The sequence below is a fragment of the Hyperolius riggenbachi genome, chromosome 8, assembly GCF_040937935.1.
Source record: "Hyperolius riggenbachi isolate aHypRig1 chromosome 8, aHypRig1.pri, whole genome shotgun sequence".
NCBI classification, from domain to species: domain Eukaryota; kingdom Metazoa; phylum Chordata; class Amphibia; order Anura; family Hyperoliidae; genus Hyperolius; species Hyperolius riggenbachi.
Window position 1 is genome coordinate 71,013,431 of NC_090653.1, and position 27,840 is coordinate 71,041,270.

At 46.0% G+C, this 27,840-nt stretch overlaps 1 protein-coding gene across 1 annotated transcript; it reads right to left on the minus strand.

Moving 5' to 3' along the window:
* Positions 1 to 387: 387 nt before the first annotated feature.
* LOC137527351 (olfactomedin-4-like) lies at positions 388 to 27,747 on the minus strand. Its single transcript, XM_068247861.1, has 5 exons — positions 27,698 to 27,747; positions 25,356 to 25,505; positions 19,393 to 19,605; positions 6,921 to 7,080; positions 388 to 1,196 (listed from the first exon to the last, which is right to left on the minus strand). Exons 1-5 carry the CDS (start codon positions 27,722 to 27,724, stop codon positions 388 to 390), a joined length of 1,359 nt encoding a protein of 452 aa, XP_068103962.1. The 5' UTR covers positions 27,725 to 27,747.
* Positions 27,748 to 27,840: the final 93 nt, after the last annotated feature.

Here is a 27,840-nt window from a genome sequence, read left to right on the forward strand (position 1 = left end):
GTGTCTGAATCACACACCAGAAACATGCATGCAGCTAATCTTGTCAGATCAGACAATAATGTCAGAAACACCTGATCTGCTGCATGCTTGTTCAGGGCCTGTGGCTGTAAGTATTAGAGGCAAAGCATCGGCATGACCGCCAGGCAACCGGTATTGCTTAAAAGGAAATAAATATGGCAGCCTTCATTGCCCTCTTGCTATAGTTGCCCTCTAAATGTGTATGCTATTGGGAAACCCAATACACTGTGAATCAAAGCATCAGTGAACTATCCTTTATTAAATATGTCCAAGTTATAATTTTGTTAATTGAGTATGCCCCCATTTGATACACTGATAGCTAGACAATAAAGTGATTCTTACATAAGATTAGCACTAAAAAGCTGAAATTTAAAAATAAATATTCTTTTTTGTCCTAAAAGTGAGATAGTAGGTGACCAGGAAGCCATCATTGTACATGTAGAGCTTGCGGTCGTTTGGGTTGTAGGACAGACTGTGCATAGTTCCTGACATCTTCTCTAGATGGACACTCAAAGGTCCTTCCCTACCGGTATTAGTGTCATACATGTAGAAGATCTCCTCGGTTTTTGTATTATAGATTCTGGTAGCGTACAAGATTCCACAGGCCATAAAGGCATTAGTGACACCTGGCTTGTAGACTGAGGTGGTCCAGGTCTGCTTCACCTCCATTGAACTTGCATCAAGTTTGCTAATGAGAATTTTCCCCCCCATTTCTTCAGAAGCATAGATTACCCAAAGACCATCTTCATCAGCAGCTAGGTCAATGTCCTGCCAAGATGTAGCGGCATAGGAGAAGCGGTTGTTGTAGGCTGCATTCTGGAGCACCACCTGATCTACAACACCAGTGTTTATACTGTATTTACAGAGTTTCTTAGAGTCATAGCAATTATAGTACAGTACCTTGTTATACATGATCATTCCTCCTCCTTGTCCATAAGGACTGGGGCTTTTCTGTACGTTATATTTAAAGATTAGAAGGTCATTATACGAGGCATAGAGATATATATAATCCATTGTACGAGCATTTGTGCTTAGAGGGGAAACCCAGAACGAGCTCTGATCAGCTCCTAATTTGGAGTCTTTTCCCCATCCTCCATATCTGTAGCTTGATCCTAAAATATTCTGCTGGACTAGAAAAGGCTTGCTGACATTTGTAATGGGTCCATGGTCACAAGAGCCTATCAAACATAAAAAAAAAAAATGAAATGCAGGTGCAAGTAAATGTTTTTTTTTTTTTTTTTTAATTAACACAAACTCATTTGTTTTAGTAATAAATGCAAGGCTCAATGGGTATTTTTTCCAGTCTACTTGAAAAGTTCTAATATTCTGTGAGAAGGCCAACTTTAAAGCAAACATTTATTAAAAAAAAAAAAAAGTGTATTAAAAGTTAATGGCACGTACAGAAAGAAAATTCGTTACGGAAAACAAACATTTGCTTTCTTAAAACAGAAAAAAATTGTGATAATTCAGGTTGGAGGGAGCTCAAGATGTCTCCCAGGGCATCACTGCTGAATATATGCAAATTAACCATTGTTGCCCTTAGAAGCTAAAAAACCCTCCAGATCCACTGGAATGCAATGATGTGTCAGCTTGTTAATTTGTACAGAGCCTGAATAATCCAACATGCATACAGACTGTTTCGGATTGTTTGATCCTCATCAGTGCATGGCATGGATTAATTTGGCTCTATGGAGTAGGGCTTGTGACACCGAGAGGTACAGACTAACCAGCAAGCTCATGGTGACCCAGAACTCATTGGAGTGTGTAAGGGGCTACAATGGTCCTAAAAGCCCCCTTACTAAAATGCTATGGAAAACAAATGTTTGCTTTCTTAAAGTATAATCAAGGTGACATGTGACATGATGAGATAGACTTGCTATATGTACATATGTACAGTGCCTAGCACACAAATAACTATGCTGTGTTCCTTTTTTTTCCTTTCTCTGCCTGAAAGAGTTAAATATCAGGTATGTAAGTGGCTGACTCAGTCCTGACTCAGACAGGAAGTGACTACAGTGTGACCCTCACTGATAAGAAATTCCCCTTTTTATCTCTTTCTTGCTCTCAGAAGCCATTTTCTGCTAGGAAAGTTTTTTAAAGTTGGAATTTCTTATCAGTGACAGTCACACTGTAGTCACTTCCTGTCTGAGTCAGGACTGAGTCAGCCACTTACATACCTGATATTTAACTCTTTCAGGCAGAGAAAGAATAAAAGGAACACAGCATAGTTATTTGTGTGCTAGGCACTGTACATACCCATGTTTATCTCATCAGGTCACATGTCACCTCGGGTATCCTTTAAAACAGAAAGAATTTGCGATAATTAAGGTTGGAGTGAGCTCCAAGACGTCCCCTAGTGCATCACTGCTGAATATATGCAAATTAACCATTGTTGCCCTTAGCTAAAGCTAAACACACCTCCAGATCCGTTGGAATGCAATGATGTGTCAGCTTGTTAATTTGTACAGAGCCAGGGGCGTCGCTAGCCCTATTTTGGGGGGGGCACGTGCCCCCAATCTGTCCTGGGGTGCCACGGATCTTCTGCATATCGAGCGGGTGCGTCCGGCGCCCGCTGGTACTGGTCGGGTCGCCGCTGATCCTGAGGTCTGCTGCAAGGTAAGGGGGGGGGGGGGAGCGGCGGCTAGAGGGGGGGCCTCCCTGTCACTCACTCCCTAAAGGGGCTCCCTGGCACTCACTCTTCCTAAAGGGGCTCCCTGTCACTCACTCACTCACTCCCTAGGGGGCCTCCCTGTCACTCACTCACTCCCTAAAGGGCCTCCCTGTCACTCACTCACTCACTCACTCCCTAAAGGGTCTCCCTGTCACTCACTCACTCCCTAAAGGGGCTCCCTGGCACTCACTTACTTCCTAAAGGGGCTCCCTGTCACTCACTCACTCCCTAGGGGGCCTCCCTGTCACTCACTCCCTAAAGGGCCTCCCTGTCACTCACTCACTCACTCACTCACTCACTCACTCCCTAAAGGGGCTCACTGGCACTCACTCACTCCCTAAAGGGGCTCCCTGGCACTCACTAACTCCCTAAAGGGGCTCCCTGGCACTCACTCACTCCCTAAAGGGGCTCACTGGCACTCACTCACTCTCCCTAAAGGGGCTCACTGGCACTCACTCACTCCCTAAAGGGGCTCCCTGGCACTCACTCACTCCCTAACGGGGCTCCCTGGCACTCACTCACTCCCTAAAGGGGCTCCCTGTCACTCACTCACTTCCTAAAGGGGCTCCCTGGCACTCACTAACTCCCTAAAGGGGCTCCCTGTCACTCACTCACTCCCTAAAGGGGCTCACTGGCACTCACTCACTCTCCCTAAAGGGGCTCACTGGCACTCACTCACTCCCTAAAGGGGCTCCCTGGCACTCACTCACTCCCTAAAGGGGCTCCCTGGCACTCACTCACTGCCTAAAGGGCCTCACTGTCACTCACTCACTTCCTAAAGGGGCTCCCTGGCACTCACTCACTCCCTAAAGGGGCTCCCTGTCACTCACTCACTTCCTAAAGGGGCTCCCTGGCACTCACTCACTCCCTAAAGGGGCTCCCTGTCACTCACTCACTCCCTAGGGGGCCTCCCTGTCACTTACTCACTGCTTAAAGGGGCTCCCTGGCACTCACTCACTGCCTAAAGGGCCTCACTGTCACTCACTCACTTCCTAAAGGGGCTCCCTGGCACTCACTCACTGCCTAAAGGGGCTCCCTGCCACTCACTCACTACCTAAAGGGCCTCACTGTCACTCACTCACTGCCTAAAGGGGCTCCCTGCCCTGGCACTCACTCACTGCCTAAAGGGGCTCCCTGTCACTCACTCACTTCCTAAAGGGGCTCCCTGTCACTCACTCACTCCCTAGGGGGCCTCCCTGTCACTCACTCACTCCCTAAAGGGGCTCCCTGGCACTCACTCACTCCCTAAAGGGGCTCCCTGGCACTCACTCACTCACTCACTCCCTAAAGGGGCTCCCTGTCACTCACTCACTTCCTAAAGGGGCTCCCTGGCACTCACTCACTCCCTAAAGGGGCTCCCTGTCACTCACTCACTCCCTAGGGGACCTCCCTGTCACTCACTCACTGCCTAAAGGGGCTCCCTCGCACTCACTCACTGCCTAAAGGGCCTCACTGTCATTCACTCACTACCTAAAGAGCCTCCCTGTCACTCACTCACTTCCTAAAGGGGTTCCCTGGCACTCACTCACTGCCTAAAGGGGCTCCCTGTCACTCACTCACTACCTAAAGGGCCTCACTGTCACTCACTCACTGCCTAAAGGGGCTCCCTGGCACTCACTCACTGCCTAAAGGAGCTCCCTGTCACTCACTCACTGCCTAAAGGAGCTCCCTGGCACTCATTCACTGCCTAAAGGGGCTCCCTGTCACTCACTCACTGCCTAAAGGAGCTCCCTGGCACTCATTCACTGCCTAAAGGGGCTCCCTGTCACTCACTCACTGCCTAAAGGGCTCCCTGTCACTCACTCACTGCCTGAAAGACAAGACAAGACAAATAACATTTATATTGCGCTTTTCTCCTTGCGGACTCAAAGCGCCAGAGCAGAGCAGCAGCCACTAGGGCGCGCTCTATTGGCAGTAGCAGTGTAAGGGAGACTTGCCAAAGGTCTCCTACTGAATTAGTGCTGGCTTACTGAACAGGCAGAGCCGAGATTCGAACCCTGGTCTCCTGTGTCAGAGGCAGAGCCCTTAACCATTACACCATCAGCCAACTGAAAGGGCTCCCTGTCACTCACTCACTACCTAAAGGGCCTCCCTGTCACTCACTCACTGCCTGAAGGGGCTCCCTGGCACTCACTCACTGCCTGAAGGGGCTCCCTGGCACTCACTCACTGCCTGAAGAGGCTCCCTGGCACTCACTCACTGCCTGAAGGGGCTCCCTGGCACTCACTATCGGGGTCCCTGTCACTCACTACCTAACTGGAGGCGCCTGTCACTCACTAGCTAACCTGGGGGTCCCTGTCACTCACTACCTAACTTGGGGGGCTACCATATTAAGGGGGCATTCTGCCTATTTATGTGAAATGCTGTATATTTATGTGCCTCATGACTGCTGAATTTGTCTTGTTGGGAGCCTTATGATTTGTTGGGGGCCTCAAAATTGCTGAATTTGTCTTGTTGGGGGCCTCATGATTTGTTGGGGGCCTCATGATTGCTGAATTTGTCTTGTTGGAAGCCTCATGATTTGTTGGAGGCCTCATGATTGATGAATTTGTCTTGTTGGGGGCCTCATGATTTGCTGGGGGCCTCATGATTGCTGAATTTGTCTTGTTGGGGGTCACATGATTGCTAACTGCGAGACTATGGAAAAGCTAAATCCTTATCATATGAGACAATAGCATTAAACCTACTTTTTTAGCTTTTTAAAACAGAAAATAAAACTGGGAGGTTCTAAAAAATGTAATACATTTTTCAGGAGTAGGATGGATGAAATTGTTTATCTTCACAGTTTATTTTCAACTTGTATTTTCCATAATGTTCATGTATGAGTTAAAACGTTTGTACAGTATTTAGTTTGAATTGCTGTTGCCACTTTGCGATAGATAAGTGACTTTTGGGTTGCAGTTTGGGCACTCGGCCTCCAAAAGGTTCGCCACCACTGTCATAATCTAATGTCCCACCATTGCTAGGTTCATGTAAATTTGTCTCCACCCGTTAGCACACCTATATTCTGGTCCATGGCCCACCCATTTTTCAGTGCGGCGCGATAAGCACGCCGCACAACGTGATCCTTATATTTTTGGCACACTAGCTGCAGTGTGCTGAATTCTGCTGCCTACAGTATGTACAGTATACGCTGTTCTCTAGTGCCTGCACTGTGTGCTGATTTACCTCCAGTGTGTACAGTGTAAGGTGTTACTCTGTGCCTTTACTGATTGTAAACCAGCTGTATTGTATGCTGATCCCTGCTACTTTCAGTATGTACAGTATTAGCTGTAAAGCCTGGTACACACATACAATTTTGATTAGCCAATTTTAGCTCTGTTCATAAAATTCATTGTCTGTTGGCCCACTTACTGCATGGGGGTGGTAAAATTGGAGGTCAGTGATTGACCAATCAAAATTGTATGTGCGTATACATCTTTGATCTATGCCTATACTGATTGTAAATTATCCAAATAAAGGACAGGGGGCTCCATCCAATATTTCGATGGGCAGGCCCGTTATCTGTAGCTTACACCGCTGCTAAGTTCATGTACATTTGGCCCCACCCATGGCCACGCCCACTCACCACATGGCCACGCCCATTTTTTGCCCGCCTGGTGCCCACAGGTGCCCCCGATCTCCAAGGACCCTAGAAACGCCCCTGGTAGGCACCAAATTGCTTGAGAACACAAGCTTGCGTGGAGTACAAAAAGATAGTAAAACCATCATAGGAAAGTGAAATGGTGCTCAGACCAAACAGGGGTAATACAATTTGTGTGGAAACGGGCATACTTATTTATTAAGCAACAAATAGGACATATTTTTGTAAGTCCTACTTTTGACACACTTCACATGCATGCCTGCACAGTGCTGTCAAAAGTGACGTCTCTGGCACACTTATTGGATAATTGTGTCTATATATTGGGAAACATGCTTGGACATGCACTGCTTCCCTATTCATTTTATCTGAGCCATGCATGGCTCCAGGACAAATCTCCAAATGTATGATAGCTCACCAACAAATCCTTTGGCATGCTCAGTGCAAAAAAAAAAAATAAATGCTCTTTTTATCAATCTTTCAAAATAAATAATGATGATTGATTATTGCAGCAACTAATACAACCAGATGGTTTAACACATTATTCAGTTTTGCTTTAAAAGTGCTCTGACAACACAACGCCCCCCCCCCCCCCCTCCTTCTCCTAACGCCACCCCTGTAACTTGACATGTTGATATTGCTGTGACCTACCATAGTCTACTGGAGGAAGGGAAGGCTGGTTTGAGGTTGTTAGATTCTTCTCACAGTCCTCCAGCTGTTTCTGTAGAGCTGCAGCCTCCCGTCTGGTCGCCAGAACATTGTTCTGATCATAGACCTCCAGCTGTCTCACCATAGTGGAAATCCTATAGATCTACAACACAATGTAGAAAAATGGTGGGATACTCTAAAGATATGTTTATTTCCATTAATGTTTCTCTTGTAATTCCTTAACCACTTGAGGACAGCGTGTTAAACACGCCCCAAGGCCATTTTTTTTTGCTTAATTGGCCACTGCAGCTTTAAGGCCTCACTGCAGGGCCACACAACTCAGCACACAAGTGATTTCCCCCCCCCCCCCTTCCTTTTCTCCCCACCAACAGAGCTCTCTGTTGGTGTGGTCTGATCGCTCCCCGTGTTTATTTTTTTTTTAAATCAATATTTATGTTCTTTTTTTATTGTTTTTTTTTTAAATTAAATTTCCCTATTTATTTATTTTTTAACGGCCTCCCTCCCCCAGCCAGCCAATAGCACCTTCAGCCTATGAGAGGCAATTGTTCTCCAAGGGGGACAGCGCTGCCTTAGATCGCAGCGCTGTACTATGCTAATAGACGGCGAAACAGACCCAACAGTTTCGCCGTGTAACAGTCTTCGAGCGGCGATCGCTGCTCGGAGACTGCTGCCAAGCGGAGATGCGTGCGCATCAGTGCGCGCGATCTCCTGCAAAATGCAGCCCCAGGACTAGATGCCAATTGGTGTTAGGTGGTCCTGGGGCTGCCGCTGCAGTCACACCCATTGGCGTGACGCAGTCTTTAGGTTGTTAAAGAAAAACTGTAAGCACTTCTCCTATTGTATCTATAAAACAGAATTCTCTTGGTCATAAATTTCTGTGGTATTCCGATTTCCACGGTAAACTACTGCATTCTCTGATTAGTCCAATACTACCAAGTATTTCCGAATTTCAAGTGTTGTGATTGGCTTAAATTTGGATTTTTTTGGCCAATTGAAGGACTCGTAAATACTCAGTAGTATTGGACCAATCAGAGAATGCGAAGGTTTACCTCGGAATATGTAAAAATTATGTAGCTTGTGTCATACTCACGCTCGTAGCTCCCGGCAGCGGCGTCCTTCCTGTTTCGCGCGCGCGCACGTCTCTGACGGCAGTTTGAATACTGTGGCTGGGGGCGTGCGTACGCGTGCGCGTGACCGAACGCGGCTTTACGTACGCATGCGCGGAGCCTTGTGTTCGCGTCTGCGCACGCGTGGGGTGCGTACGTTGGCGCCAATCTGCTGTGGCCACAGTATAAAAGGCCAGTCTTCCCCTGTAACAGGTGCTGTTCGTTCTGACAGCTAGTGTGGTTCCTGGTGACGCTCTGCCTGCTGACCAGCCCTGCTTCTATTACTGATACTCCTGATCTCGACCCGGCCTGCCTGACTACTCCTGTTCTGCTCCCCTTGATACTTACCTCTTGCCTGATACCGGACTCTGCTATTGCCTGCCGCCTGCCCTGACTCGGATTGTATACTGGACTCTGCTATTGCCTGCCGCCTGCCCTGACTCGGATTGTATACTGGACTCTGCTATTGCCTGCCGCCTGCCCTGACCTGGATTGTATACTGGACTCTGCTATTGCCTGCCGCCTGCCCTGACCTGGATTGTATACTGGACTCTGCTATTGCCTGCAGCCTGCCCTGACTCTGATTGTATACTGGACTATGCTATTGCCTGCCGCCTGCCCTGACTCGGATTGGATACTGGACTCTGCTACTGCCTGCCGCTTGCCCCGACTCGGTGAGTCCCGGATTCTGTCTCCTGAGAACTCCACAGTGAGGTGTCACCGTTCTCTCAACCACCAGCTGAGATTATCCCAGCAGTGACCTGGTGAACACTAAGCAGCGCAGTCTAGCATTCCCTTCGGGGGGTGTTAGTGAAGACCCGTGGGCGCTTAGCAGGGGTGAGCCTGGGGTGCCTGGCACCTGGGTGCAAGATTTTCTCTGGCGCCTATGGGAGTGGTTAAATTAACCACGCCCAACCACATAACCACACCCATGTCCTTCCTAATCACACCCACACCTTCCACCTCTTTACGCATGCATGTGATACCCCATTCCTACCCCTCTTCCATGGGCTTGCTCCTGGCTGGCTTTGGCTTCCTGCGAGTGACAGTCTGCTAGTCTCTGGACTGACTCAGGCTGAGAGGCTCTGCGAGTGCGACGCAGTCACACACTGCGTATTTATGGCTGCCTGCGGCCACCCTACTCTCGCTCGCTGACATCGGCTCCTCCCCCCTGCCAAGCCCAAGGTGGGCTGCCTGTATCTTTCCCGTTGCGCCACACAGCCTGCCAGTGTTGCCAACCTTTCACGTTATTTTTTACTGACAAATACCTAAAAATTTACTGACAAAAGATTATTTTTACTGACAAAAATTCCCCACTAAATGCACATAAGAGACAGCTTTTCCCCATGTAAATGCACATAACGAGAGACAGCTTTTCCCCATGTAAATGCACATAACGAGAGACTGCTTTTCCCCATGTAAATGCACATAACGAGAGACTGCTTTTCCCCATGTAAATGCACATAACGAGAGACTGCTTTTCCCCATGTAAATGCACATAACAAGAGACTGCTTTTCACCAGCAAATGCACATAACAAGAGACTGCTTTTCACCAGCAAATGCACATAACAAGAGACTGCTTTTCACCAGCAAATGCACATAACAAGAGACTGTTTTTCACCAGCAAATGCACATAACAAGAGACTGCTTTTCACCAGCAAATGCACATAACAAGAGACTGCTTTTCACCAGGAAATGCACATAACAAGAGACTGCTTTTCACCAGCAAATGCACATAACAAGAGACTGCTTTTCACCAGCAAATGCACATAACAAGAGACTGCTTTTCACCAGCAAATTCACATAACAAGAGACTGCTTTTCACCAGCAAATGCACATAATGACAAACAGCCAGTGTCCCCAGGATATGTAGCCAGGGGGTATATGTGCCCGGGATAGGTAGCCAGGGGGTATATGTGCCCGGGATAGGTAGCCAGGGGGTATATGTGCCCGGGATAGGTAGCCAGGGGGTATATGTGCCCAGGATAGGTAGCCAGGGGGTATATGTGCCCAGGATAGGTAGCCAGGGGGTATTATGTGCCCAGGATAGGTAGCCAGGGGGTATTATGTGCCTAGGATAGGTAGCCAGGGGGTAATATGTGCCCAGGATAGGTAGCCAGGGGGTAATATGTGCCCAGGATAGGTAACCAGGGGGTAATATGTGCCCAGGATAGGTAGCCAGGGGGTATATGTGCCCAGGATAGGTAGCCAGGGGGTATATGTGCCCAGGATAGGTAGCCAGGGGGTATATGTGCCCAGGATAGGTAGCCAGGGGGTAATATGTGCCCAGGATAGGTAGCCAGAGGGTAATATGTGCCCAGGATAGGTAGCCAGGGGGTAATATGTGCCCAGGATAGGTAGCCAGGGGGTAATATGTGCCTAGGATAGGTAGCCAGGGGGTAATATGTGCCCAGGATAGGTAGCCAGGGGGTAATATGTGCCCAGGATAGGTAGCCAGGGGGTAATATGTGCCCAGGATAGGTAGCCAGGGGGTAATATGTGCCCAGGATAGGTAGCCAGGGGGTAATATGTGCCCAGGATAGGTAGCCAGGGGGTATAGGGTCCCCGTTTAGGTAGTGACAGGAGCGCACCCAATCCTCCCCTCCCGCCGCTGCTGCCTCTGCCGCCGCCGCTCCCTCCTCACCTTGCAGCAGCTTCAGACCTCAATCAGCGGGCGACCCGACCAGTAAGAAGGCGCCAGGCGCACCCGCTCTATATGCGGAAGTGATGTCACTTCCGCATATCAGTGCGGCGTGCTAGGTCCTAGCACCCGCCCGCCTGATCGAGGTCTGACGCGGCGCCGGCGGCTAGAGGGAGGGAGGGAGCGAGCGAGCGGCGGCCACAGGGGGAGAGCGGCGGCCGGGCGGCGCCTCTCAGAGGCAGGCGCCTGGGTGCCTTGCACCCGCAGCACCCGCCCAGGCTCGGCCCTGGCGCTTAGACTCCACTGCTGGGCAACATCTCCTCCTTCGGTGGAAGGGTCAACGGTGTCTGAAGACGTAACAGCTTGTGACTGATACAATGCTTCCATCTTGGAAGCATTTGGCCAGTCAGAGAATTTGGTAGTTTATCAAGAATAAAAGTGGACATCCGCATGATTTAACAGATTCCACAAAAAAATAACTTTGTAAAAAAATTATACAACATTGTTAACAAAAATCACACATAAAACCCCTTTCCGCTAAAACTGGTAATTGGCATTTTGGGTAATCGGAATTTCCATGGAATCAGAAATTGGCATTTCTTACCATCTTATCTGCTAAAAATGTGCCAGGCTTCAAAAATTGAGTATTTATTCAGTGGTTAGCAGTGATGGTGCCTGGCTGTCACTATTTAAACTGTGATACTCACCTGTTATCTTTCTATCTTTATGCTGGGAACACAGGTTACGTTTTTTCACTCGATTTCCCGTGCGATCGATAGTACGAATCAAATCTCAACCAAAAATCGACAGTAATTTTATTGTCCACCTGCTACACACACGTGTACGTTTTCTGTTTCGTTTTTACTATGTTCTCCACTAATTCCAGAATCAGAATCAGAATCAATTTATTTTTCGCCAAGTAAGTTTGCACCTACAAGGAATTTGTCTTGGCAGTTGCTTAACAAACACAAACACAAACAATACAAGGACAGAAAGTGTGAATATTACAAGTTAAGGACATTATAAGTATAGTGGCAGTAAGCAATGTGAGAATTGTTCTTGTTTAGTTCTGTGCTGTTTACTTTCAGTACTAGCAGCTCTAACGTGGTTCAGCATTAAGTATGGCTACCGCTTGAGGAAAAAAACTGTTCCTGTGTCTAGAGGTTTTGGTAGCGATTGACCGGAATCTTACTCCTGAAGGCATGCGCTGGAAGATGGAGTGAGCTGGGTGAGAGGGGTCAGAGGCAATTTTGGTTGCTCTCTTTCTGCACCTGCTAGTGTAAAGATCCTGCAGGGAAGGTAAGCTACAGCCAATTATCCTTTCCGCTGATCGGATGATGCGCTGCAGCCTCCCCTTTTCTAATGCTGAGCAGGAGCCGAACCATACAGTCATAGATGATGTTATGGTGGATTTGATGATTGCAGTGTAGAACTGCACCATTAGATTTTAAGGTAGGCCAAACTTTTTCAGCTGCCGTAGATGGTACATTCTCTGTTGTGCTTTCTTGACAATAGTGGCAGTGTTGTTGTCCCATTTTAAGTCGTTTGAGATCGTGGACCCAAGAAACTTGAATGACTCTACTTGGGTTATTGTGGATCCATTTATGGTTAAGGGGAGGTGCTGGGGGGGGGGGGATCTCCCAAAGTCTATTATCATCTCCATGGTTTTGAGAGCATTTAGTTCCTAGTTGTTGCTGCTGCACCAGGAGGAAAGCTGTCCCACCACATGCCTGTATGCAGACTCATCCCCATTTTGAATGAGACCAACAACTGTTGTGTCATCTGCAAACTTCAGAACCTTAACAGATGGATCTGTGGAGATGCAGTCATTGGTGTAAAGTGGGTACAGCAGTGGGGAAAGCACACAGCCCTGGGGTGCACCAGTACTGACTGTCAGAGAGCTTGATGTGAGTTTACCAAGTCTAACACGCTGTCTTCTGTTGGTTAAGAAGTCGGTTATCCATTTGCAGAGGGATTCAGGTATGTGTAGCTGGGAGAGCTTGCTGTGCAGCCAGAGGCGTATCTGAGTAATATGGCGCCTATGGCAAACACTGAAACTGTGCCCCCCCCCCCCCTTCAAATCCATTTAAACAGGAGAAAAGGGAGGATGATAGAAAAACCATACCAAACAAAAAAATCTTGACAGTGAAAAAACAAAACAAAAGACATTTAAATCTAAACATACTGGACTTACACAAGTACCCCAGGTCGTATTTATGACCATTGCAATGCTTGTTACAGCACCTGCACTTTGTTTGTCATTTGTGACACAGATCTGATATGCTACCTGACTGTCAGTTTGCACTGGAGAAAATAAATGCTCACAAATCATTGTTTTTGTGCAGGGGAGCACAAACTCTGCACAATGCATGGCAGATCTGACAAGCAAGTTTGCACACTAAAAGATTTAAGCAACTCACTGTATATCCCATTAAAATTTCCAAATAAAAGTACATCTAGCAGGACATGTGTCCTTGCCACTTGATAAAAACATACAAAGGTGAAACAACAATCAGTATATGCGTGCATTTTAAGGCTGCCCCGCCCACTGCTCAACATTTGCAGGGGAGGATTGAGACCTTTTGCACTAGAGGGGGGGGGACAACAACCTAGATGCCCTTACACGACAGGCCAATCCAAAACATTTATATCTTTGTTGTGTAAAAATAAACCAATGTACTTTTAGCTAATGTGGCATTTCCTCCCCACAAGAGTTGCATCCTCCAACTGTGATCACCTCTGCACTACCTTTCTTTTAACCTTCACCACTACCACTGCCCACCCAAGTAACAAAGTTATTCAGTGTGTGCCCAATTAGCTAGAAACCCCCATCAGTTAGCAACAGAGGTAGCAGTGGTAAGGTGCACTTAGAAGGACCATATGGGGTGCACAGGAGGTGCTACTGGTGAGTGTGAAAGGAAGATAAAGATCTCTGGAGGTGATGGACTGGAGGAAGAAGAGATGTTATGGCACTCTGCTGAGGGAAAAGGGGTAAGAGAGAGTGGCATAGAGAGGTAACAGCAGCTAGCTAGAGGAGCAGCACAGACTTACATGCTGCAGCACAGGTCTTACTGCCACAGCATTGAAAACAGAACACTGGCTGCATGCTGCACTCTGGAATGGGACAAATAAAAGGGAGGCACACAGGGATGGGAGGTACAGGGAGGGGAACGCAGAAGACTGGGACACATGTACAGGGACATCCAAAGACAGAGGGCACACATAAGAGTACATATATGGAGAACACAGGCTGTGACGTGGCTCTGCAGGAATTTTATGAAATCAGGCAGTTGGGAGGGGGATGTAAGGATGGAGACAGGTAGTCAGGGTGGGGGGAGGCATGGGGGTGCCAGAGTAGAGACAGTCAGTGGCATTAGCACATGGGGATTGGTTGTCACAGTGTTGGGGTCAGCAAGGAGTGGAGGGGGGTGTTAGGATAGATTGGGGCAGTTAGGGTTGAGGGGGTAGTCAGGGTGGAGAAGACAGCCAGGGCTGGAGGGAGGGATATGAGAATGTGGGGCCAGTTAGAATGGAGGGGTTCGCTGAGAGGGTTGGGGAAGAAGTCAGGATGGGGAGGAAAATAAAATCCAGGGAGAGTCAGGTGCAGTGGGGAGGTCATCAAAACAGCACAATACCCAGGTCAGGCACTCACAAGACATGCAGAGTGAAGGTATCTCCTCTCTAGGTTTCCTCTGTGCTCCTTCCCCGCGCAGTAAGCTGACGTCACTGCACAAGGAAATTCCAGGAGACTAGAGCCCTGTTTACACCCCAGCGTGAGGTCTGCGACAGCCAGTAACAGTAATCCGAGCTCTATTCCACCTGATTTACAACAGGCCACTGTGAGAGAGGAGAAAGGGAGAATAGCTGCCACAGGTCTATCTGTCCCCTGTAATCCTTCCCTACATGATCGTTACACAACAGAGTCTTGTTCTCCAGCCGACTCACTGCTGCTACTATTGGACATCCTGCCTACAAGTAATGTCCCGCTGCCTGTGATAAGTGCGGGGCTCGGCAGGCTGTCACTGACTAAAGTTGTTAAAACTGAGATAGGGCGCATATTCAGAAGCAGTACTGCAGAGCTCTGCCTGTAGCTGTGAGGCTCAGCTCACTCATGCGCCCCCTGGAAAGTGAGTTACTAATGGCGCCTATAACATTTGCCCTATGTGCACGCTATCAGATACGCGTCTGTGTGCAGCAGTGATGGAATTATGGTATTAAATGCAGAGCTGAAATCTATAAATAAAATCCTGGTGTAGATTCCTGGGATATCTAAATGCTGTAGTACATAATGCATACACATGTTCACGGCATCGTCTGCGGATCTGTTAGGCCTGTAGGCAAATTGCAAAGAGTCCAGCAGGGGATCTGTGATGGATTTCAGATAAGTCATTATCAGTTTTTCAAATGCTTTCATGACCAGTGATGTCAGGGCAACAGGCCTGTAATCATTTAAACATGTAGGTTGTTTTTTTTTGAATTGGTACAATAGTTGAGCTTTTAAAGCAGGCAGGAACAATTGAGAGTTCTAGAGATGCTTTGAATATGTCTGTAAATACAAGCGCTAATTGGTCGGCACAGAGATTCAAGCATACCGCAGACACAGCGTCTGGTCCCATTGCTTTCCTGGTGTTTTGTTTTTTAAAGACTCTATTTACATCTGATTGGCATATTGTTAGAGCATGCACATCTTGGGACAGGTTAGCAGATTGTGTCTGGCCTGCTGTGTTGTGTACATACTGAGGCACCGCAGGTGGTGGAGACGTTGGAGGAGTGCTCAGTTTGCCTGTGGCAGAGATGCAAATTGACTTGTTGTGTTTGGCTTTTGTTGGTAGTGTCAAACCTGCAAAAAAATGTATTCAGTTCATTTGCAAGCTGCAGGTTATGTAGTGAGGGGGGAGGAGATCTCTTCCTGTAGCTGGTAATTTCATGTAGAGATTTCCATATTGTGGATGAGTCGGCGTTAGAAAATTTTTCCTCAAGTTTTTGAGAATAATCTTTTTTTGCGTCGGTAATGGCTCTCTGCAGTTTGTATTTTGCAGCTTTGTAGAGGACTTTATCGCCTGTACGATATGCCCTTTCTTTATCGAGGCGCAGCTTCCTAAGATGTGATGTAAACCAGGGGTTATCGTTATTGTACCTGGTGCACTTTTTTGTGGGGATGCAGGACTCTTCACAAAAGGTAATATATGATGTCACAGCGTTAGTGTATTCATTTAGGTCACTGGAGGATTCTTTAAATAAATTCCAGTCAGTTAAATCAAAGCAGCTCTGCAGTTTTTCTACAGCTTCACTAGTCCACCCACTATTGATGACATTGCACTCTTATACGGCCCCCTGAATGCCTCTATATCATACACATAATCGAGCCGCTTCATCGATCGTGCCAACACACGATAAGATACTAGTCATTTCGACCGTTTATTTTCAACATGTCCAATAGTATTTCGATCGAGAACACACTTGATTCTGCCCATAAAATCGCTCAAGTGTACTAAAAAATGCTTTTAATTTTGGTTGCGATTTTCGATTCAAACTATCGATCACACGGGAAATCGGGTGAAAAAACGTAACGTGTGTTCCCAGCATTAAAATGGATCCTTGGCTGCCTGTTCCATCTGCATGTAATGGAACACAAAGTCAGTGACAAGCTAATCTCTGATCGAGATGTGGTGGTAAACCTTCGGGACCATGATAACTACATACTGCCATGGAATTATGGTGCTTATGCATGCACCATACTGTCGCCCATTAGCACAGAGCTCAATACTGCTGCCAGTGCTATGGGGAATGAGCGATGTGCAGCTGCAAGACTGGAGTACTGTTGCTATGGGGAAGCCAGTTGGGACAGTCCACAATGGAGCGGCATAAATCGGCAGATCAGTAAATAATGACGCACGGCGCCTATGCATAAAAATGGCGCCGCATTAAAAAGATACGCTTATTGCTATTTATCGCTAGTACTGCATAATAATGGCGCACAGGGAAAAAAAGAAGAAAAGCGGCACACAGCAACGTTATTTATCAATAGCGCCGTTCATATGCCAAACAGCAGATGTTATTGCGCACAGTAATGTAATTTATCAATAGCGCCGTTCATATGCCAAACAGCAGATGTTATTGCGCACAGTAATGTAATTTATCAATAGCGCCGTTCATATGCCAAACAGCAGATGTTATTGCGCACAGTAACGTTATTTATCAATAGCGCCGTTCATATGCCAAACAGCAGACGTTATTGCGCACAGTAATGTAATTTATCAATAGCGCCGTTCATATGCCAAACAGCAGACGTTATTGCACACAGTAACGTTATTTATCAATAGCGCACTACATAAGCCAAACTGCAGAAGTTATTTAACTGCAAAACGGTGAATGGATTTAATGTAACACTGTAAAGGTTAGGGTTAGGCACCACCAGGGGGTGGTTAGGGTTAGGCACCACCAGGGGGGGGACTTAGGGTTAGGCACCACCAGGGGAAATTTAGGGTTAGGCACCACCAGGGGGTGCTTAGGGTTAAGCACCATCAGGGGGGGTGGTTAGGGTTAGGCACCACCAGGGGGTCTTAGGGTTAGGCACCACCAGAGGGGTGCTTAGGGTTAGGCACCTCCAGGGGGGTGGTTAGGGTTAGGCACCACCAGGGGAGTGATTAGGGTTAGGCACTACCAGGGGGGTCTTAGGGTTAGGTACCACCAGGGGGGTCTTAGGGTTAGGCACCACCAGAAGGGTCTTAGGGTTAGGCACCACCAGGGGGGGTCTTAGGGTTAGGCACCACCAGGGGGGTGGTTAGGGTTAGGCACCACCAGGGGGGGTTTATGGGTTAGGGACAGGTACAGAGAGGGTTATGTGTGTTAACGCTAAATAACGATAAGGCTTTAACGTTAAATAGCGATAAGCGACAAACGGATTAGCGGCAACACCATGCACCATTATTCGCAGGCGCCATTTTCAGATGGATCCTCGATCGGAATGAATAAGGAGGGGAGAAATGCACTTGGACATTACTGATCTTTAAGTGACCTTGGACCAATATTTTACGCATGCTATATTCTCAAAATGAGAGGGTTCTGAACAGCTGCCTCAACTGAGTTACATCTAGCATGTACAGTATATGAAGCTTTAGACATATGTATATCCTGGCCAGTGTTTTGTTTGCTCTTTTCCCTTTTCCTCATTGTTTTGCACATAGGAGCAACAGTAATTTAGAACTGAGGCACTAAGCAAGCCACATACTTCTACTGAATAACCAAATGGGAATACGACTAAAAATATCCCCACATTAACTGGTCCCTCCCTGAGTGATTGCATGATATAAACACAGAACATGCCTGCAGTAGGTTTTCTAATATTCTGAATGTACACTAAGCTTCCTTACTCGTCCCTCGCAGTGGGAGGGACGAGTACTTAATAGGTTGCATGCAAGCTGTTAATGGAAACCAACATCCTCCTCTAGTGGTGGACAGGTCATGTGTATGCTCGGTGTGTATTCGACCCCACAAGTGGGGCTTGCACTCTTTTGCAGGTAGGCACTAGTCTGTTTTTAAGTAGTGCTGCTCATTTCCTTGCTATGTACTAATGTAATTCGTTTTTGGTCAGCTGCTCCCACTTAACAGCCATGCTTTTGGTGTATATGCAGAGCTTCTGTTTGGGTTCAAGGTGCGTTTGTAGTTCCTGGGGGGGCTCAGCGCATCTCTGATGGAGGCCATTCGGAGGCGGCCTGGTGTTGCGCTGATCCACCTTTTGCGCAATTTTCAAGATTATTATTATTATTTATTGAATTTATAAAGCGCCAACATATAACGCAGCGCTGATAATAATAATTATAATAATAATTCTGATTCTGATTCACCAGCGGTTCTTTGTTATGCGCTCGTACGTGAGCCGGCTCACCAGCGGCTCCTCAGTGACTCTCTGCTCAATATGAGCAAGCGGCACTTCAGCGACCGTGCATATAACAGTTCTAGTTAGCCGGCTCAGCGTTGCTAGTGTGTGCTGAGGGGGCGCTGCCCATCATGTGGATGGTCACGTGGGGAAGCCCACGACATAATCACACCAATGCGCACGGAGCGAGGACGGCCCGCAGACGGCTGGAAACCTGCGCAGCCGCAACAGTGGCATGTAAACTGCGCAGGTGTTTGTTGTTTACAGCGACAATTCTTATTCCATCAGTTCAGGCGACCCTGCAGAGGGTCGGGGCCTGTAATGAATCCTGGATTTAGATAACAGAGTGCTTGACACTGACAGGGGAAGCACTGATCGTCTGCCCTGAGGTCTGATATTGCAATAAGGTAACTAACTTTTTTTCTAATATTCGCCTCGTAAGTCCTTTAAATACAAAAGTAATTTGCCTGAAACCACTCCTATCGTGATGTCATGAAAATGACATCCCTGCTGAAGTCACTGGAACCTCCTCCTAAGCCTATAAGGCTCGCTGTGGGCCGCGCGCGCGTGTTTGGTCGCATTGTACGCGCGTCTGACATCACTGCTCGAGGAAGACTGGGGATGCCGCCGGAGGAAGTCAGTGCGGCAGTCCCGCCGCTCGCCCGGAGCTCGCTGGAGACGTCGTGGGACCTGCCGCTGGAAGGTAAGAACGTTACATAGGAATTGTGTGTTATAAAAATGCACAAGAGCATTGACTGGATCAATCCAAGAAGAGAACTGTACTAAATCACATTGACTAGTAACTTTTAAATTATGATTTTGCTCACCTCTTGGTAGAGAGTCTCTATTGTAGTGCTGGATCCAGCTAATGAAATCTTTAGTTGTTCTATGAGTATTTCTAATTCTGTGATCTGAAACTTGATTAGATCCAAGTCCCGCTCAGTATAGGATAGACCTCCCAGCTCCATCATCTCCACGTGCTGAGTCAATTTCTTCAAATTTTCCATGTACAAAACCAGCGTGTTCTCATAGCTGTGGATCTTTAATGACATTTTACTTGTTAATTTCCCTTTATCTGTAAATGTAGCAGCGACTTGTTATACAGTGGTCAATCTGAAACAATATGCATTCAACACAATGTCCTACCCTAAAGTTATTTACAGACTGATGTTACAAGAGCCCTTTCTATGAAATCTTACTGAGAAAAATTGTTTGGGCAACTAGAAATTCTGACCAGATTGGTTGTAAATAATCTCAGTTGATGGGCACAATCAATTATGAACAATTATAAAAACATTGTCGTCCGATTAGTTTTTCGTTGAACCAAAATTTTGATTTTTTTTTGTCGGTTGTGATAGATAGGAAGCAAGGATTGGTTCGTTGATGGTGTAGTGAACGATTTCACTTCTGATCAGAATTATCTGATCGCTCAAACCATTTTTTCATAGAAATTGGATCGTTAGTGGCCACCTTTAGACATTATTCATGTGTTTCACATGTATAAAAAATATAGTAACCTGAAATAACATTTGCCATTCATTTTTGCAATGTATAGAGAATTTATTTTCCCTTTAACTATCAGTCAAAAAGCTACAAAATCAGATGACTTGGCTTCTGCAACATTAGATACCTATTTATTGCTTCAGTAAAGCAAGATGCTTTTCTACAAAGAAAATATCTCAATCAAACCAGTAATTGAAGTTCAACAAAAAAGACTTGCAATATTTTGTATGTACCTAATAAAATACTTTTCGGTTAAGTTTTGTAATGCTGAACATAGCAATTCAAATAAATGTATTATAAATGAGATAAGTTATCCACACAAGCCTAACATTTACGTTATGTGATGTAGATAAGATCTCATCCACTTATTTGTGGAATTGAGCTGGCGGAGGTTGTAAGAATTAGAGATGGCCCGAACCTCCGATTTTGGGTTCGCAAACCGGGTTCGCGAACCTCCGCAAACGTTCGCGAACTTGCGAACCGCAATAGACTTCAATGGGGAGGCGAACTTTGAAAACTAGAATAATTTATGCCGGCCACAAAAGTGATGGAAAAGATGTTTCAAGGGGTCTTACATCTGAGTTTTTTCATGAATGAGTGGGATAGACGCCAAAAGTCCCTGGGAAAAATCTGGATTTGACACAAAGCAGCATTTAAGGGCAGAAATAACATTGTATGCTAAATTGGAGGCCTAAAGTGTTTTAAAACATCTTGCATGTGTATACATCAATCAGAGAGTGTAATTAGAGTACTGCTTCATACTGACACACTAAACTCACTGTGTAACGCACCGCAAACAATTGTTTGTGTAGTGACGGCCGTGCTGGACTTGTGCGCACCATGGCGAGAATGCAGGCCGTGGCGGTTTTCAACCCCATATGGTCGCCGGGCTGTGGTAGCTCAATGATACAACAACAGTGACTGTCCAGCTGATCAAATTTGGTCTGTCCACAATGAAGCACCGACCTTATTATCTTGGGTGTGCCCCCTCCCAACACTCATATAGCCGTCGGTCATTGCTTCATTGTGATATGCAAGCCCCTTCACCGCGGCAAGGTAACGATCATGAAGGGGAATTGGCACATGTACATGCCTTTTGTTTTGTTGTTGCAGCTGCAGTGCAGCCAGAAAAATTAGGCAGGCATGTACACGCACCAGAAAAATTATTATAGCTGCCGCAATTTAGGAATCCGCCTGGAGTCCTGGACCCTGTTGGTGGTGGCGGAGAAGGCAGTCAAGCGGCCTGCAGGCAGAGATGCTGTGTGGGGAGCGACTTAGTCTTGGGACAGGCAGTCACACGACTTGCAGGCAGAGATGCTGTGTGTGGGGACTGACTTAGTCTTCGGGCGGGCAGTAGTCCTCTGGGATCCATGCCTCATTAATTTTGATAAAGATGAGGTACGAAGCACTTTTGTGACTTAGGCGACTTCTCTTCTCAGTGACAATGCCTCCAGCTGCACTGAAGTTCCTTTCTGACAGGACGCTTGAGGCAGGGCAAGACAGAAGTTGGATGACAAATTGGGACAGCTCTGGTCACAGGTCAAGCCGGCGCACCCAGTAGTCCATCGCTGCTCATACTGTCGATGGTTCTTTCTCTACTATTGTTAAAGAAAGCGTACGGCTGGGGAGTCAGGGTTCGATTCCGGTCCGGAGTTGGAGCCTGAGAAATGGCTACCACCACACATCCAAGGAAGGCAGCAGGCATAGCATGCAAGTCTCGAGGTAGTGACAAAAATAACAACACAGGAGGACATTTGAGGCCCTGCTGTATATGACACTAATCGACTCTACTACCTTTAATCTGTTATGGAGGGCAAGTCTGCCATCCATTCAAGTGAAAGGTATACACTGACTGCCAGGTATAATACAATGTGCAGTCATAGATGCAGTGAAAGGTATGCAGTGACTGGTATTACAATACAATGTGCAGCTGTCACACAGGTGCAGTTAACAGGTATGCTCGGAGTGGTATATTACACAGCATGCGGTCACACAGGTACTGTGAACAATTATGCAATGACTGGTATCACAAATGTGCATGTGTCACAAACACACAGGTACCCGACAGGCACAGTGACACTACATGCGCTCAAGTAGGTAGGTGGGTGCACTGAAGGGAACAACAGGTAGGTATATGCAGTGATGGGTATTACAATGTGCACCTGTCACACACAGACAGGTACCCGACAGGCACAGTGACACTGCATGCACTCATGTAGGTAGGTGGGTGCACTGTGAACAACAGGTATGTGTATGCAGTGATGAGTATTACAAATGTGCACCTGTCACACACACACACAGGTACCGCCGTGAACAGGTGCAATGACTGGTGGTATTAACAATGCGTGCGCTCAAGTAGGTAGGTAGGTAGGTGCACTGAACAGTGAACAGGTGCAGTGCTTGGGATGGGATTACAAATCTGCAGCTGCCTGTCACACACACAGGTAGTCACTGAATGTGCTGGGCCTGGCAGTGGCACAGTAGCAATTACACCAAAGGCCAGCTGCGACTGACTGACAGGGCTGTAAATAACACATTACACAAATCTGATTTATTAATTAAAGACACTATGACGACCTTATACAAAACCACCTAAAAATTAACTTTTAATTAATTATATTAAAATATTTTATATTCATGATGTCACATAAACCTAGTTGGGTTAGTACAGGAATAATTGCGATTAAAGAATGACTATTCTAAATTGGTAGTCAATTTCTTATCTATCCCAATACTAGGCACTGAATTATTAAATGCTGAGTTACTTCTTACATTAGAAAAACCCTCCACCTAAAACCAACATGTTTCGGCTCCTTTAAAAGAGAGCCGTCGTCAGGGCTACAGTACTAAAGTGCTTAGGGTGCAAAGTGCATCATAGAGAGTACACAAAGCTATTTACAAGTACTAAATCATGAAAAACAAAAACCGGGAGCTGTGCTCCCTAGTAAGGTCAGCAGTCAAATGAGGCTGTCTCACAGCCTTACTTATATACCTAGGGGGGTGGGCGGGAATTGGTCAATCATACCTCCCATCCTCAGGACACCCTCCTATTGGTCACATTGACTGTCATTCACAAATTCTCCATAGGCATTGGTTAATCACCTTTGGCATCTCCTGCCATATATTCTCAAAAAGAGTCTTTTTTAGGGCCCCCATTGCTCAGAAACAGTGTGATGTGTGTATTTTGGTCTATATATCTGGGCACTAGTCATGTAAAACCCCTATCCTCTTCCTAAGTTCAAAACGCTGGATTTAACGATATTTCCCATAGGTTAACACTAGAGAACATTCATTGGTCAAAGAAGAGCATGTGACATGACGTCACATGCCCTCTCCGTGTGCCTGTCTATCCGTGTGTGCTCTGTGTTCTCTTACATGCTCCCCTATTGGATCAGGGGTAGCATGTTACTATTCCTCATCGTATCCTATCATCCTTAAATGTACGCGGCGTCTTGCCGCTGTTAATATTATACGAGGACGAAAGGGGAAGGGAAGGGGCGTGGGTTAGCGTCAGTATTATAGTTGCCCTGGCAACCTCTTGACCATATTGCGGATGCATAAAATCTCCGTAAATAATGAGAATTACCAGTGGCTACATTCACCACATTATAGATGAGGTATCATAGAGTACATTGACGCTTGATCGTATTTTCATTTAAGGAAACAAATACACCAATTACCAATGGATCTCAAAACTCCACTTCAGGTAAATAAAAAACAGCAAAGGATAACCAACCTTTTGGTAGGTATTTTAGAACTACATACCCATCTAAAAGATCTGTTTATATTTATAAATAGGTGTAACCTGATGTATATAGACTATGTAAGATCATAGATTATTTCACCCCCAGGGACCTCAATATATAAGAAAGAGTAATGTAAACCCACGCGCAGGCAAGGGTGACATACTGTGGTAAGTATATAAAGATACATTGAAGCTATTAGAAGCAAAACAGCGTTATTTGTCCATATGGAGGTGTCTGATACATCAATAATCAGATGTATATGAACTTTTATCAAGGTGTCACACATTCATAATCCATTCGATAAACTTTTGTCTTAAGCGTCCATGTATCCCAATTTTTGATGATTTTACCATACCCAGATGTTAGAGTGAAGAGATGAAATGACACATGAGAGATATCTGAACATAAGGATTCATAGTTGCATAGAGGCGGTGCCGTAATATATATCTGTCCTAAATAAAGAACATCACACATCTTAAGTGTATATGCAAAATAAAGATTGTACATAAACCAAGCAAACTACCATGCATGGCGCAGGTAATTTAAAGTCTATACATCCAGATATGTAAGTGTATAGATAGCGTGTCAGTGCGAAAAAGAATGTATCACTGTATGAATGGCAACAGTCCCCACAAAGGGGGATTCTACTTCAAATATTTTATTTATTATATAGAGATGCTGGCTTGTAGTACACATCCAATCTGTGTCTGATCACTTCTCAGCTCAAATAAAGGGGGTATATGTAAATCCCTCGTTTAGACCCCTAGGGCTCATGGTTCCCAAGCGATAGATCCATTTTGCCTCCAATTGACGTAACTTTAAATCTAGGTTACCGCCTCTAGGGCCCATTTTCCACTGTTGTACAACAAAGAATTTCAAACATCTCTCATCTCCACTATGTACCTCCCTAAAGTGTCTCGACACTGGGGTATCTTTTGGGTTCCTAATGTTGCCCAGATGCTCTAGATGCTCTATAAGGGGGGAGTGGCTTCAGGAGGAAGTGTAGCCTGATTGGCTACAATGTGCTTGCTGACTGTGATGTAGAGGGTCGAAGTTGACCCAAATGATGCACTATCGGGGGAATCGAACTTCCCGGAAAAGTTTGCGGTTTTCCGCGATCACAAACCCCGGAAGTTAGCCAGTTCCCGTTTGCCGGCGAACCGTTCGGGCCATCTCTAGTAAGAATTATAGGGCAATGCTGCACTAGTCAGCTCTAGCCATTTGCTTTGCTTTTATTTGTAAGCTTAGGCCAGTACATGCCCTGCACATCTAGACTTGTTTCCCCCTATAAACTTGAGTAGTTTTGCCATTGTTGTGGGGGGTTGTGTGTGCATCCACTGCTGCTAGACTGTGTGTGTGTGTGTGGGGGGGGGGGGGGGGGAGCAGAATGTTTTGCTGATATGTGTGCTTTCATATGACCTTTCAGTTACTTAAAAAACACTATATGCATACATAGTCTTATGCTAGAGTTGTCTGAGATTATATGTGATAACTAGCTAACAGATCATAAGCTAGATGCGTATATGTCATTCTACATGTACCTTAGTGGTTTCCTCCTTGACATTGATGGTCACGTTATGGCTGGCTTTCTCCAGGGAGTGCAGTTGATCAGTTGGGAAGGTAGGATTGGTGAGGTTCGCGAAGCAATGACAGAACTCATACTCATCCAGAGATTCAACGAAGCTCCCAGTCTGTTGGGGGACAGCAATTGTAGATACGTTTCTTCATAGGCAATAAGGCTTGACGTTAAAAAAAAAACAATTACAAAAACATCCCATCACCCTGTAGCTTCTACTCAATGGGATTATCCCACAAATAATATTCTCATCGTCATCAGTAGGGTAATCATATGGCATTGTAGTGTTGTTCACCAAGATGAGAGGAGCAGGTGGCAAATGGCGGTGTGTGTGGCCAGAGTGCACAGCTGATCTGCGTGGCAGCTGGAGCTGTGCAAGGACAGATGGAGGAGGATGCAATACCCACACCTCCCTCCCACCACGCCACTCTCACTATCACAGGAGGCACTGATTAAGACTTGGATCTCCACCCCTAACTACATGCCAGCGGCTGCCGGACTGGAGGTGGGTGATGAGTGACATCGCCCTCTGGCTCTGCTGAGAGAGCTGGGTCCCTGGTTCGAATCCCAGCCAGGTCAACATCTGCAAGGAGTTTGTATGTTCTCCCCGTGTCTGTGTGGGTTTCCTCTGGGCACTCAGCTTTCCTCGCACATCCCAAAAACATACAGATAAGTTAATTGGCTTCCCTCTAATTTAGCCCTAGACTACGATACATGCACTACATGGTACATACATAGACATAGGGACCCTGGTAGGGGTTAGATTGTGAGCTTCTTTGAGGGACAGTTAGTAACAAGACTATATACTCTGTACAGCGCTGCGGAAGATGTCAGCGCTATATAAATAATAATAATAAAACTTCTGAGAGCAGAGGGAGATAAAATACATTAACTATTGGCCTTTTTCTAACTCTGGGACACTTAATAGGCTGGCACCGAGCAGAGGCAACAAAACATTCAATCTAATTTGTAAATGTTTAAATATAAAATAAAATCATGGGATATAAAAAAGGTCATTTTTAGGAGTGGGAGCATAAATACAATTGTTTATCTCATCACTTTATTTTCACCTCAGGTTCACTTTAATTATTGCCAGGTGGCAGCAACACCCCTATACCTAAAAATATGTCTCAAGCATTGAGCAGGTCCTCATAGCTCATGGGAGCACAGTGTAATACTAATCATGGAGCAGTCTGGGACTGATTTAATACATTTATGTTATGTGTGCACATATTCTGTAAAAACAGTTCATTTGGATTAATAAAGGGGACTCCTTCCTAATTCAGCACTGACCGCAAGACATAGAAAGGGGAGCCCAACTTGCTCCTTCATCTGTATGACTGCTTGTCTTCCTGCTAAAAAGCCCTAAAACTCAATTTGTGAACTGAACATGAATTAAAAAGGCACCCGCAAATTTGGGTGCCAGAGGATATCACCAGTAAAATATCGGTAATATCACCAATATTCTATTGCCGGACGCTGGATAATGGTAATGGCAGAACATCAGTAATTTTCGCTTTACCTGACCTACCTCTCACATTACCCCTCCCCCTGTATAATCCTAACACTAACCTACCCCCTACCTACTCCTAACACTAACTCCCCTCACCCCCCACCAATGCCTAACGCTTACAGCTACTGGACATACGGTTTGGCTACATAATAGCCGAACTCCTGGCGTCCTATCAGTACCCTGCCAATATTGTATAGTAGCAGTAGCTGACCTCCATGTGCTGTTTTCTCCCTCTCTATGCCAATATTTGATAGCTGAACCACTAGAGCCAGTTAAATCCATCGACTGCTATTATACATGCTATAGCCTTAGCTGGAGTTCATATATATATAGTAACTGAACTCAAGCCACTCCCTGTGCCCAAATTATACATTAGTTGGCGCAATTAACATTGCGGTCTATGTGCCTCCCAAATTACCAGGCGCATGCAGACGTACAAATGACCTGCTTTGTCCCTCCCCTCCCACTCTTGCCTGCAAGTTGCACCAGTAGGAAGCATTATGGTTACACTTCTAACTGTAACATTTCCTGTTACCCTACAATGTACCAACTCGTTTCAGAGCTATTGTGCTGTGAATATGAACGAAGAGAAGCACCACTGCATCGCTAGTTTATTCAGAATTACAGCGTGCAATAGCTCTATTAAGCTACAACACCTATTGATAGTATTGGTTTTAATGCTTTCTGCTTGTAATCACATCATCAGGAGGGACATAAATTCAGACTTTATAAACAGAAATGCTGAGGACCACTCCAGGGAAAAAAGTAAGCAGTTAAAAGCTGACAGAACTGACAGGTTTAGGACGAGCCCATCTCATCATGGGGGATTTTCATGGTTTTTGTTTAAACAGCATTTCCTTAATAGCAGTTTAACTGCCATAATAGTAAAATACCAGCCAGCCTCCCTACTCCCTTGCACCGTATTATGGCAGTTAAA